The sequence below is a fragment of the Erinaceus europaeus genome, chromosome 12, assembly GCF_950295315.1.
Source record: "Erinaceus europaeus chromosome 12, mEriEur2.1, whole genome shotgun sequence".
Taxonomy (NCBI): Eukaryota; Metazoa; Chordata; class Mammalia; order Eulipotyphla; family Erinaceidae; genus Erinaceus; species Erinaceus europaeus.
The window spans coordinates 40,934,086-40,946,484 of record NC_080173.1 but is presented as its reverse complement, the minus strand read 5'-3'; the positions used below and the strand labels follow the sequence as shown (position 1 = coordinate 40,946,484).

General features: G+C 41.5%; 1 protein-coding gene across 8 annotated transcripts in view; it reads right to left on the bottom strand.

Annotated features, from left to right (window-relative positions):
* The window catches only part of COPS3 (COP9 signalosome subunit 3), a 51,627-nt gene that overhangs the window by 22,320 nt on the left and 16,908 nt on the right, over positions 1-12,399 (bottom strand). For 6 of the 8 annotated variants that reach the window (XM_060203234.1, XM_060203236.1, XM_060203237.1 and 3 more), the window contains 2 exons: positions 10,492-10,632; positions 6,433-6,606 (listed from right to left, as the gene is read on the bottom strand). The exons of 1 other annotated variant lie outside the window; for it this stretch is intronic. In XM_060203234.1, coding sequence (XP_060059217.1) covers positions 6,433-6,606; positions 10,492-10,632 — 315 coding nt within the window. The remainder of the gene's footprint in view (positions 1-6,432; positions 6,607-10,491; positions 10,633-12,399) is intronic. One more of the 8 variants, XM_060203235.1, reaches the window with a different exon arrangement.

Genomic DNA, 12,399 nt, shown 5'->3' with positions numbered 1-12,399 from the left:
ATCATTCTGACACCAAAAGCAGACAGGGGCACAACCAAAAAAGAAAACTACAGAACAATATCTCTGATGAACATAGGTGCTAAAATACTGAACAAAATCCTAGCCAATCAGATATAGCAGTATATTAAAAACATTGTTCATTCTTCAACAATTTGTTTGACTTTGTATGTTAACTCTCTTTTCAGCCACCAGGTTCTAGATGCCATCAGGATGCCGGCCAGGCTTCCCTGGACTGAAGACCCCACCAATGCGTCCTGGAGCTCCGCTTCCCCAGAGACTCAGCCTAATAGGGAAAGAGAGAGACAGACTGGGAGTATGGATCGACCAGTCAATGCCCATGTTCAGTGGGGAAGCAATTACAGAAGCCAGACCTTCCACCTTCTGCAACCCACAACGACCCTGGGTCCATGCCCCCAGAGGGATAGAGATTAGGAAAGCTATCAGGGGAGGGGATGGAATATGGAGACTGGGTGGTGGGAATTGTGTGGAGTTGTAACCCCCCACCCTATGATTTTGTTAATGTCTCCTTTCTTAAATTAATAATAATAAAAAAACAACCATTGTTCACCATGACCAAGTGGGGTTTGTCCCAGGGATGCAAGGTTGGTTTAATATACATAAATCAATCAACATGATTCACCACATCAATAAAAGCAAGACTGAAAACCACATGGTCATATCAATAGATGCAGAGAAAGCCTTTGACAAAAATCCAACATCCCTTTATGATCATAATGCTGCAAAAAATCGGAACAGATGGAAAATTCCTGAAGATAGTGGAGTCCATATATAGCAAACCTACAGCCAACATCATACTCAACGGTGAAAAACTGGAAGCATTTTCCCTCAGATCAGGTACTAGACAGGGCTACCCACTATCACATTACTATTCAACATAGTGTTGGAAGTTCTTGCCATAGCAATCAGGCAGGAGCAAGGAATTAAAGGGATACAGATTGGAAGAGAAGACGTCAAACTCTCCTTATTTGCAGATGACATGATAGTATACATGGAAAAACCTAAGGAATCCAGCAAGAAGCTTTTGGAAATCATGAGACAATACAGTAAAGTGTCAGGCTACAAAATTCAAAAGTCAGTGGCATTCCTCTCTGCAAATACTAAGTTAGAAAAAGTGGAAATCCAGAAATCAATTCCTTTTACTATAGCAACAAAACAATAAAATATCTAGGAATAAACATAACCAAAGAAGTGAAAGATTTATATATTGAAAATTATGAGTCACTATTCAAGGAAATAGAAAAAGACACAAAGAAGTGGAAAGATACTCCATGTTCATGGGTTAAAAGAATTAACATCATCAAAATGAATATACTACCCAGAGCCATCTACAAACTTAATGCTAAGATCAAGATCCCAACCACATTTTTTTTTCCTCCAGGGTTATTGCTGGGCTTGGTGCCTGCACCATGAATCCACCACTCCTGGAGGCCTTCCCCCCCCTTTTGTTGCCCATGTTGTTGGTAGCCTCGTTGTGGTTATTATTATTGCCATCATTGATGTTGCTCGCTGTTGGATAGGACAGAGAGAAATGGAGAGGGGAGGGGAAAACATTGAGGGGGAGGGAAAGACAGACACCTGCAGACCTGCTTCACCGCCTGTGAAGCAACTCCCCTGCAGGTGGGGAGCTGGGGGCTTGAACCAGGATCCTTATGCCGGTCCCTGCGCTCTGCGCCACTGCCCGACCCCCCCAACCACATTTTTTAGGAGAATAGAACAAATGCTACAAATGTTTATCAGGAACCAGAAAAGACTTAGAATTGCCAAAACAATCTTGAGAAGAAAGAACAGAGCTGGAGGCATCACACTCCCACATGTCAGATTGTACTATAGGACCACTGTAATCAACTGCTTGTTGATTGTAAAATACTGCTGGGTACTGGAACATGAAAAGACACACTGACCAGTGGAACAGAATTGAGAGCCCAGAAGTGAGCCCCCACACCTATGGACATCTAGTCTTTGACAAAGGTGCCCAGACTATTAAATGGGGAAAGATAAGTCTCTTCAACAAATGGTGTTGGAAAAATGGGTTGAAACCTGCAGAAGAATGAAACTGAACCACTACATTTCATCAAACACAAAAGCAAATTCCAAGTGGATCAAGGACTTGGATGTTAGAACAGAAACTACCAGATACTTAGAGGAAAATATTGGCAGAACTTCTTTCCACATAAATTTTAAAGACATCTTCAATGAAACGAATCCAATTATAAGGAAGACTAAGGCAAGAATAAGCCAATGTGACTACATCAAATCTAAAGGCTTCTGCGTGGCAAAAGAAACCACCACCCAAACAAAGAGAACCCTCACAGAATGGGAGAATATCTTTACATGCCATACATCAGACAAGAGTTTAATAATCAACATATATAAAGACCTTGCCAAACTCAACAACAAGAAAACAAATGACCCCATCCAAAAATGGGGAGTGGACATGGACAGAATATTCACCACAGAAGAGATCCAAAAGGCTAAGAAACACATAAAAAAAAAGCTTCAAGTCTTTGATTGTCAGAGAAATGCAAATAAAGAACAATGAGATACCACTTCACTCTTGTGAGAATGTCCTACATCAGAAAAGGTAGCAGCAACAAATGCTGGAGAGGTTGTGGGGACAAAGGAACCCTCCTACACTGCTGGTGGGAATGTAAATTGGTCCAACCTCTGTGGAGAACAGTCTAGAGAATTCTCAGAAGGCTAAAAAATGTACCTACCCTATGATCCTGCAATTATATATCTCCTGGGGATATATCCTAAGGAACCCAACACACCCATTCAAAAAGATCTGTGTATACATTATGTTCTTGGCAGCACAATTTGTAATAGCCAAAACCTGGAAGCAACCCAGGTGTCCAACAACAGATGAGTGGCTGAGCAATACTACTCAGCTATTAAAAATAGTGGACCTCACCATTTTCAACCCATCTTGGATGGAGCTTGAAGAAATCATGTAGATGAGACAAGTCAGAAACAGAAGGATGAATATGGGATGATCTCACTCTCAGGTAGAAGTTGAAAAACAAGATCAAGAGAAAAACCACTAAGCAAGAAGTTGGAATGAAGCTGGTGTAATGCACTAATGTAAAAGTCTCTGGGATGGTGATGGGGAAAATACAGGCCTTGGAAAAGGATAACAGAGAACCTAGTAGGGGTTGTACTATTATATGGAAAACTGAGAAATTTTATGCATGTACAAATTATGTATTCACTGTCAAATGTAAAACAATAATCCCCCAATAAAAAAATGTCTAGTGGTTGATTTAAAAAAATCAGATTGAGGATATCACATTTATCCTTCAACAATCAAAATTAAAATGTGAAAACAAATGGAGGAAGGTGGCTAGAAGAAAACCAAGGTTCACTACTTCTGTTTGGGACTTAAATGGAACTCTGCTACACTGCTGGTGGGAATGCAAACTGGTACAGCCCCAACCCCTTTGGAAGACTTGACAGAGTCCTTAACCAAATAAAAATGTAAGTATCTTATGATCTAACAATACCACTCTTAGGTATTTATCCAAAGGATAGTCAAAAACCAATCTGAAAGGATATATGCAACCCTACGTTCATAGCTACATTACTATCACCAAAAAATGGAAATAGTCTTAATGCCTATGAACAGATGACTAGCTAAAAAAGTATGGGATATATATTCCATGGAATACTTCTCTGCAATTAAAAAAAAAAATCATGTTGTGTCCTCTGGAACAAAATGGATAGAAGTGGAGTTGGAGTAAGGAGATGAAAGACAACTAACTACCAGATGGTTTCACTCATGTGGAATCTAGAGATCTGACACACATGAACTTGAAAATAAACACACAAAAGCAAACAAACTATTTCTTTTTAAAATTTATTTATTTTCCCTTTTGTTGCCCTTGTTGTTTTTCATTTTTTGTTGTAGTTATTATTGTTATTGATGTCATTGTCATTGGATAAGACGGAGAGAAATGGAGAAAAATGGAGAGAGGAGGGGAAGACAGAGAGAGGGAGAGAAAGGTAGACACCTGCAGACCTGCTTCACCGCCTGTGAAGTGACTTCCCTGTAGGTGGGGAGCCAGGGGCTAGAACCCAGATCCTTATGCTGGTCCGTGCACTTTGCACCACCTGCGCATAACCTACTGGTAAACAAACTTTTTTTTTTTTCTTCCAGGGTTATTGCCTGGGCTCGGTGCCTGCACCATGAATCCACTGCTCCTGGAGGCCATTCTTTTCCCCCTTTTGTTGCCCTTGTTGTTGTAGCCTCATTGTAGTTATTATTACCATTGTTGATATTGTTCATTGTTGGATAGGACAGAGAGAAATGGAGAGAGGAGGGGAAGACAGAGAGGGGGAGAGAAACATAGACACCTGCAGACCTGCTTCACTGCCTGTGAAGCGACTCCCCTGCAGGTGGGGAGCCAGGGGCTCGAACAGGGATCCTTACACCGGTCCCTGCGCTCTGCACCACATGTGCTTAACCCACTGCGCCACTACCCCCCAAACAAACTATTTCTAAGACTTATGAGAACTATGGTAGTTATCTTTGGGAGGTGAGAGGGTGGAGATAAAGAACTTTGGTGGTGGGTGTGGTGTGGAACTATACACTGTAATCTTACAGTCTTATAAGATAAATTACTATTAATCTCAAACAAAAAATGAAAAAACTGGTCTGGGGGGTGGCGCAGTAGATAAAGCATTGGATTCTTAACCATGAGGTCCCGAGTTCGATCCCTGGCAGCACATGTACCAGAGTGATGTCTGGTTCTTTCTCTCTCCGCCTGTCTTTCTCATGAATAAATAAAAGGGGATTTGGGCGGTAGTGCAGCGGGTTAAGCGCACGTGGCACAAAGTGCAAGTACCGGCGTAAGGATCTCGGTTCGAGCCCCTGGCTCCCCACCTGCAGGGGTGTTGCTTCACACGTGGTGAAGCAGGTCTGCAGGTGTCTATCTTTCTCTCCCCCCTCTGTCTTCCCCTCCTCTCTACATTTCTCTCTGTCCTATCCAACAACGGCATCAGTAACAACAACTACAACAATAAAACAAGGGCAACAAAATGGAATGAACAAATATTAAAAAAAAAAGAAAAAAGTCTCCTTTCAAGGACAATTTCTATAGTTTCTATAATCAATAACTATCAAGTTACTTTCATTTTGAAAAAAAAAAAATCCTACAGATGAACTATACATAGATCATGCAACCAAGCCCTAAACAGTAGCACTGTGCTTAAATAAGAAGTTGAAATAGGAGTCAGGTGATGGGAGTAAGTACCTGGTTGAGTGCACATATTACAATGCTCAAGGAGCCAGGTTAAACCCCCAGTCCCCACCTGTAGCAGGAAAGCTTTTCAAGAGGTGAAACAGTGTTACAGCTGTCTTTCTTTCTCCCCTTCTCTCTCTTCACCTCCCCTCTTGACTTCTCTGTCTCTATCAAATATAAATTAAGAAAAGAAAGATTAGTGGTCTGGGAGGTGGCACAGTGGTAAAGCTTTGGACTCTCAAGCATGAGGTCCTGAGTTTGATCCCTGGCAGCACATGTGCCACTGGTTCTTTCTCTCTCCTCCTATCTTTCTCATAAATAAATAAAATATTTTTTAAAAAAAGAAAGAAAAGGAAAGAAAAGATTGGTGTATTGCACCAAAGTAAAAGACTCTGGGGTGGGTGGGGGGAGAGTACACGTCCTGGAAAAGGACGACAGAGGACCTGGTGGGGGTTGTACTGTTATGTGGAAAACTAACAAATGTTATGCATGTAAAACTATTGTATTTAATGTCAAACATTAATCCCTCAATAAAGAAATAAAAAATAAATAAAGAAGAAGTTCAAACAGATGAGTATAACCTGACATGATCAAAGACTGGTCACACGGTACCATTACTACCACCCTATCTTCTCAAGGAACTGCTACCCACGTACAGGCTACCTTTCTCTGCCTCCCCATGTAACATTATCTCCTACCTGTCTTCCACTGCACCTGCTTCTCTTCTCAGATACCCTGCTCTACTCCTGAAAAGATCAGAAGAGACAAGTCAAACTCTCTCAGAAATCACTGAAGAGTTCTTTCTTCTCTCTCTCTTCTTTTTTTAAGAATTTTTTTCCTTCTTTTTTTCCCTTCTGTTGCCATTGTTGTTGTAGTTGGATATGACAGAGAGAAATGGAGATTAGGGGAAGACAGAGAGGGGGAGAGAAAGATAGACACCTGCAGACCTGCTTCACTGCCTGTGAAGCAAGCACCCTGCAGGTGGGGAGCCGGGGGCTCGAACCGGGATCTTACGCAGGTCCTTGCGCTTCACCCACTCGCGCTACCATCCGACCCCCACGAGTTCTTTCTTAGTATAGGAACCATATGATGATTTGTCCCTGTATGTTTCCTTAGCATCAAGAAGGAAAAGAGAGGCATGACTCTGGTGACTCAGGAGTTGTCTAAGGCTCACCTTTGTTAACCTTTGAATATTCTTCTTATAAAGAGATGACAAGCATTGCTTCACCAGGCCCATGTTGTTATCTCGAGTGAAAGTTTCACTGTGCTTGTTCACCAGGTTGCGGAGTTCTGAGGGATTATTGGTTGAATAAACTTGTGCTAATTCATGGTATGCATTGCTAAGAGGCTACAGGTTTAAAGGTGGGGAAAAAATCGTATTAAAACATTAGAGAAATAAAATCTGTATGAGAAGCTATAGAGAACATGATAATGCATTTTAAGTACATTCAATACCCTTTACTGTTTTCTAACATAACTTACCCAAAGCAAATGCCTAGATTCTAAGCCCAAAGATAAAACAAAACAACAAAAAAAAAGCTTGGTGTAGTACTGCCTGGCAGGTCAAAAAGCACTGGGTTTAGTAAAGGCATGCATGTGTTTTTATCTCTATCATAAAGTGATTCCTTTATAAAAATAAAGTTGGGGGAAGTCGGGTGGTAGCGCAGCGGGTTAAGTGCACATGGCACAAAGCGCAAGGACTGGTAATGATCCCAGTTCAAGCCCCCAGCTTCCCACCTGCAGGGGAGTTGCTTCACTGGCGGTGAAGCAGGAATGCAGGTGTCTATCTTTCTCTCCCCATCTCTGTCTTCCCCTCCTCTCTCCATTTCTCTCTGTCCCATCCAACAATGACGACATCAATAACTACAACAATAAAACAACAAGAGCAACAAAAGGAAATAAATAAAAATAATAAAATAAATAAAGTTAGGGGTGGGGGTTGGGCAGTAGCACAGTTGGTTAAGTGCACATGGCGCAAAGCACAAGGACCGAACTAAGGATCCCAGTTCAAGCCCCTAGCTTCCCACCTGCAGGGGGAGGTCACTTCACAAGCGGTGAAGTAGGTCTGCAGGTGTCTATCTTTCTCTCCTCTTCTCTGTCTTCCCTTCCTCTCTCCATTTCTCTCTGTTCTATACAATAACAATGACATCAATAACCATAATAATAACCACAACAATGTAAACAACAAGGGCAACAAAAGTGGAAAAAAATAGCCTTTAGGAGCAGAGTTCAAGGACCTGAGTTCAAGCACAGTCCCCACCTATAGGGGGAAAACTTTGCAAGTGGTGAAACAGGGCTGTAGGTATCTCTGTTTCTCTCTATCTCCCCCATCCCTCTCAATTTCTGGCTGTCTCTATGCAATAAATAAAGATAATAAAACAAATTTAAAAAATTAAAATAAAAAAAAATAAAGTTGGGGTGGACCAGGAAGTAGAGAAGTGGATAAAGCATTGGGCCCTGGAGCATACAGTCCTGAGTCTGATCCATAGACTCACATATGCCAGAGTGATGTTCTGGTTTTTTTCTACTCTAGCTCTCTGGTGTTAATAAACAGTAAATAAATAAATAAGTATAGTTGGGAAGGCAAAAATTCTATCATTTAAAAAAATTTTTTTTATCGTGTGGTCCAGGAGGTGGCGCAGTGGCTAAGGCACTAGACTTTCAAGCATGAGGTCTTGAGTTCAATCCCTGGCAGCACATGTACCAGAGTGATGTCTGGTTCTTTCTTTCTCCTATCTTTAATAAATAAATAAAATCTTTATTTAAAATTTTTTATCATCTTTATTTATTGGATAGAGACTGTCAGAAATCAAGAGGGAAGAGGAGGGTAGAGAGGAAGAGAGACAGAGACACCTGCAGCACTGCTTCAACACTCGTGAAGATTTTCCCCTGCAGGTGGGGACCAGGGATTTGAACCTGGGTCCTTGCACATTGTAACATGTATGCTCATTCATGTGCTCCACCACCCGGCCCCAAATTCTATCATTCTTAACTCTTTTTAAAAATTATTTTTTCCCCAATAAAGAAATAAATTATTTTAAAAAAATTATTTATTTTTCCCCAAACCTAGATATATACCAGGGTTCTATGAGAGAGAGCATATGTTCTCATGTATCCATAAACTAGTGCAAAATATATACCTGAAAGCAGAAGTACACTAGAGTTTGCAGTGAGTACCCCCTCAACACTTCCTCTCCACTATTCCAACCTTTGCATCCATGATTGCTCAACAATTTGTTTGGCTTTGTATGTTAACTCTCTTTTCAGCCACCAGGTTCCAGATGCCATCAGGATCCCGGCCAGGCTTCCCTGGACTGAAGACCCCACCAGTATGTCCTGGAGCTCTGCTTCCCCAGAGACCCACCCTACTAGGGAAAGAGAGAGGCAGACTGGGAGTATGGATCGACCAGTCAACGTCCATGTTCAGCGGGGAAGCAATTACAGAAGCCAGACCTTCCACCTTCTGCAACCCACAACGACCCTGGGTCCATGCTCCCAGAGGGATAGAGAATGGGAAAGCTATCAGGGGAGGGGGTGGGATATGGAGATTGGGTGGTGGAAATTATGTGGAGTTGTACCCCTCCTACCCTATGGTTTTGTTAATTAATCCTTTCTTTAATAAAAAAAAATTAAAAAAAAAAAAAAAAAAAAAAGAAAGCACAGCGGTAGGAGACAGCATAATGGTCATGCTGAGATGCCCCTACATCACCATAAACCAGAGGTGAGCAGTGCTCTGGGTTCTCTCTGTGTCTTTCTCTCATTAGACAAAGCACAGCAATAAAGCTTCAATGTGGTAGGGATCAGCCCTGAACCTGGGTCATACAAATGGCAAATCAGGACACTACTCAAGGGAGCTGTTTCAATGCCCCATAAAGGTATCACTTTTAAAAACAAGTTAGCTCAGGAGTCGGGCAGTAGTGCAAAGGGTTAAGCACAGGTGGTGCAAAGGATCCTCAGGAGTCGGGCAGTAGTGCAAAGGGTTAAGCACAGGTGGTGCAAAGGATCCCGGTTCAAGCCCCCGGCTCTCCACCTGCAGAGGAGTCGATTCACAAGCGGTGAATCAGGTCTGCAGGTGTTTATCTTTCTCTCCCCTCCTCTGTCTTTCCCTCCCCTCTCCATTTCTCTCTGTCCTATCCAACAATGACAACATCAATAACTACAACAATAAAACAACAAGGGCAACAAAAGGGAATAAACTGAAAAAAAAAGTTAGCTCAGGGGGCCGGGCAGGCAGTGGCACATCCAGTTAAGCATATTACTATGCACAAGGACCCGCTCCTCACCTGAATTGGGGATGCCACACAATTGGTGAGGCAGATCTGCAAGTGTCTATCTTTCTGTCTCCCTCTCTGTGACCCCTTCGCCTCTCAATTTCTCTGTCCTACCAGACAAGGAAAAAAAGGCTGTCAGGAGTGGTGGATTCGTATTGGGGGGAGGGACAAATTAGCTCAAGGGTCATGTGGGAATTCTACAAAATGAACCAAGAATCACTGCATTAAAGCTATCCCACCAGTCACTGTGGTAAGGGATTCCAGGGAGCTCACTTAGCCACCTTCCCTTCCACACTCCAATCTACGATGAGGTGGCTTAAAACCCTAAATGCCACAAAAGGGGTCTTAGGTGAAAGACAGTTTGCTGTCTTCAACAGGACAGTAACAAAACTTTTCATTAGAGAAATCTTCAAATTGATGTTATGAAATTTGTTGAGTTTTGTACAAGAGATTAATATAATCAAAATGTCTATACTCTCACCACTTTTTGAACTGCTCAGACTTTTTTTGTAATAATAATGAACATATCTTTCAAAATTAGAAACAGAGTTCTGAGAAACATTCTGTCCTAATCAGGATGTCAAAGTATAATCAGCCAGTTCACAGACTCACAACAGGTTATGTCTGCTTAACTTGAGGGTGCAGGGACTGCTAAATCACTACCAAAATCAAAGAACTATGTATAATTACAGTTTCCTCACTGACTTAATATATCCTGAGAAATCACTTTCATTAAAAAAAAAAAAAAGAAAGGGAGTCAGGCAGTAGCGCAGCAGGTTAAGCACATGTGGCCAGTGTTAAGGATCCCGGTTTAAGCTCCCTACCTGCAGGGGAGTCGCTTCACAGGTGGTGAAGCAGGTCTGCAGGTGTCTTTCTCTCTCCCTCTCTGTCTTCCCCTCCTCTCTCCGTCCTATCCAACAGTGACAATATCAATAACAACAACAATAAAAAAAAAAACTCACCTTTATGAATCTACCCACAATTTGAGATGTATATTTTGGTAGTTGTTGTACTTTGCCAAGTAATATCAAGGAAACTAGAATATACTTCTTATATGATTCCAACATGATGTGACTGACCGCCATGGCTGGAGTAGTTATAGCCTGAGCAAGAGAAGAATGTTTAGTGTGGAGAGAGTACACATACCAACTAACCACATACACATTTTATTTTGAAAACTAAATATATTAATATAAATACATATATTTACATTAAAGGTCCTGTTATTATATTACAATACTGTTAGGATATAATTTACATACTATACAATTCAGTCTTTTTAAGTATACTTTTCAGTGGCTTTTGATTTATATTCACCATATGCTACAAATATCATAACCTAATTTTAGGACATTTCCATTTCCCCCAAAGAACCATAGCAGCCCTCCCTGCTCTAGGCAACCATTACTATACCTTATATCTCTATGGATTCGTCTTTTCTGGACATCTCATCAACATGGCATCAATACTCATTATGTTGTGATTATTTTATTTAACATGTTTTCAAAATCTGCTTATATTGCAACATGTGTCAGTAACTCATGCAAGTGCATGAGTATACTTGTGGGCCAACTGTTGGCATCTCCCTTGGGTATAACCCTAGGGGTGGGATTACTGGGACATATGGTAATTATGTTTCATATTGGAGAGACTACCAAACTGTTGTCCAAAGGGAACACTCCATTTAACAATCTCACTGGTATTTATGAAGGTTCCAAATTTTCTGCAACTTTATTAGTAACTTGTATTATTGGTTGTCTTTAGTTAGTGAGATGGTATCACAATGCAATTATGATTTACATTTATCTGTTAACAAAAATCTCTTCATGTGCTTAAGGACTCTTTTTCAGACTTGGATTTTTTTTTTAAATTATTACCACCAGGATTATCTCTGGGGCTCGGTACCAGCACTATAAAACCACCACCCTCTTTGGTTATTTTTCCTTTTTTTTTTTCTCTCTCTATTGACTAAGAGAAAAACTGAGAGAGAAGGGGGAGATAGAGAAGGAGACAAAAAGATAGACACCAACAGATCTGCTTCACTTCTTGTGAAGTGTCCCCCCTACAGGTGGGGAGCAGGGACTTAAACCAGGATTCTTATGTAGAGTATTACTGGTGCGTTTAACCAGTTACAACACCACCTGATCCCAACTTGGATATCCTACCAAACTGTATAATGTGCCTCATTATACAGATCTTTTAATTTTTTTCCCCTTTCGTTGCCCTTGTTTTATAGTTGTTGTAGTTACTGATGTCGTCATTGTTGGATAGGACAGAGAGAAATGGAGAGAGGAGGGGAAGACAGAGAGGGGGAGAGAAAGATAGGCACTTGCAGACCTGCTCCACCACCTGTGAAATGACCCTGCTGCAGGTGGGGAGTCGGGGCCTTAAACCGGGATTCTTATGCTGATCCTTGTACTTCGTGCCATGTGCGCTTAACCTGCTGCACTACTGCCTGACCCCATTACACAGATCTTTTTTTATTTAAAAAGGAGACATTAACAAAACCATAGGATAAGGTACAACTCCACACAATTCCCACCACCAGATCTCCACATCCCATCCCCTCCCCGATAGCTTTCCTATTCTTTATCCCTCTGGGAGTATGGACCCAAGGTCATTGTGGGATGCAGAAAGTAGACGGTCTGACTTCTGTAATTGCTTCCCCACTGAACATGGGCTTCGACTGGTTGATCCACATTCCCACACTCCCAGTCTGCCTCTCTCTTTCCCTAGTAGGGTGGGGCTCTGAGGAAGTGGCGCTCCAGGACACATTGGTGGGGTATACAGATCTTTTAATGTGTATTCCTTAATACCCTTTGAATTTTGAATGAGGATGTTTTACTTAGTAAAATAAACTTAACAAATCA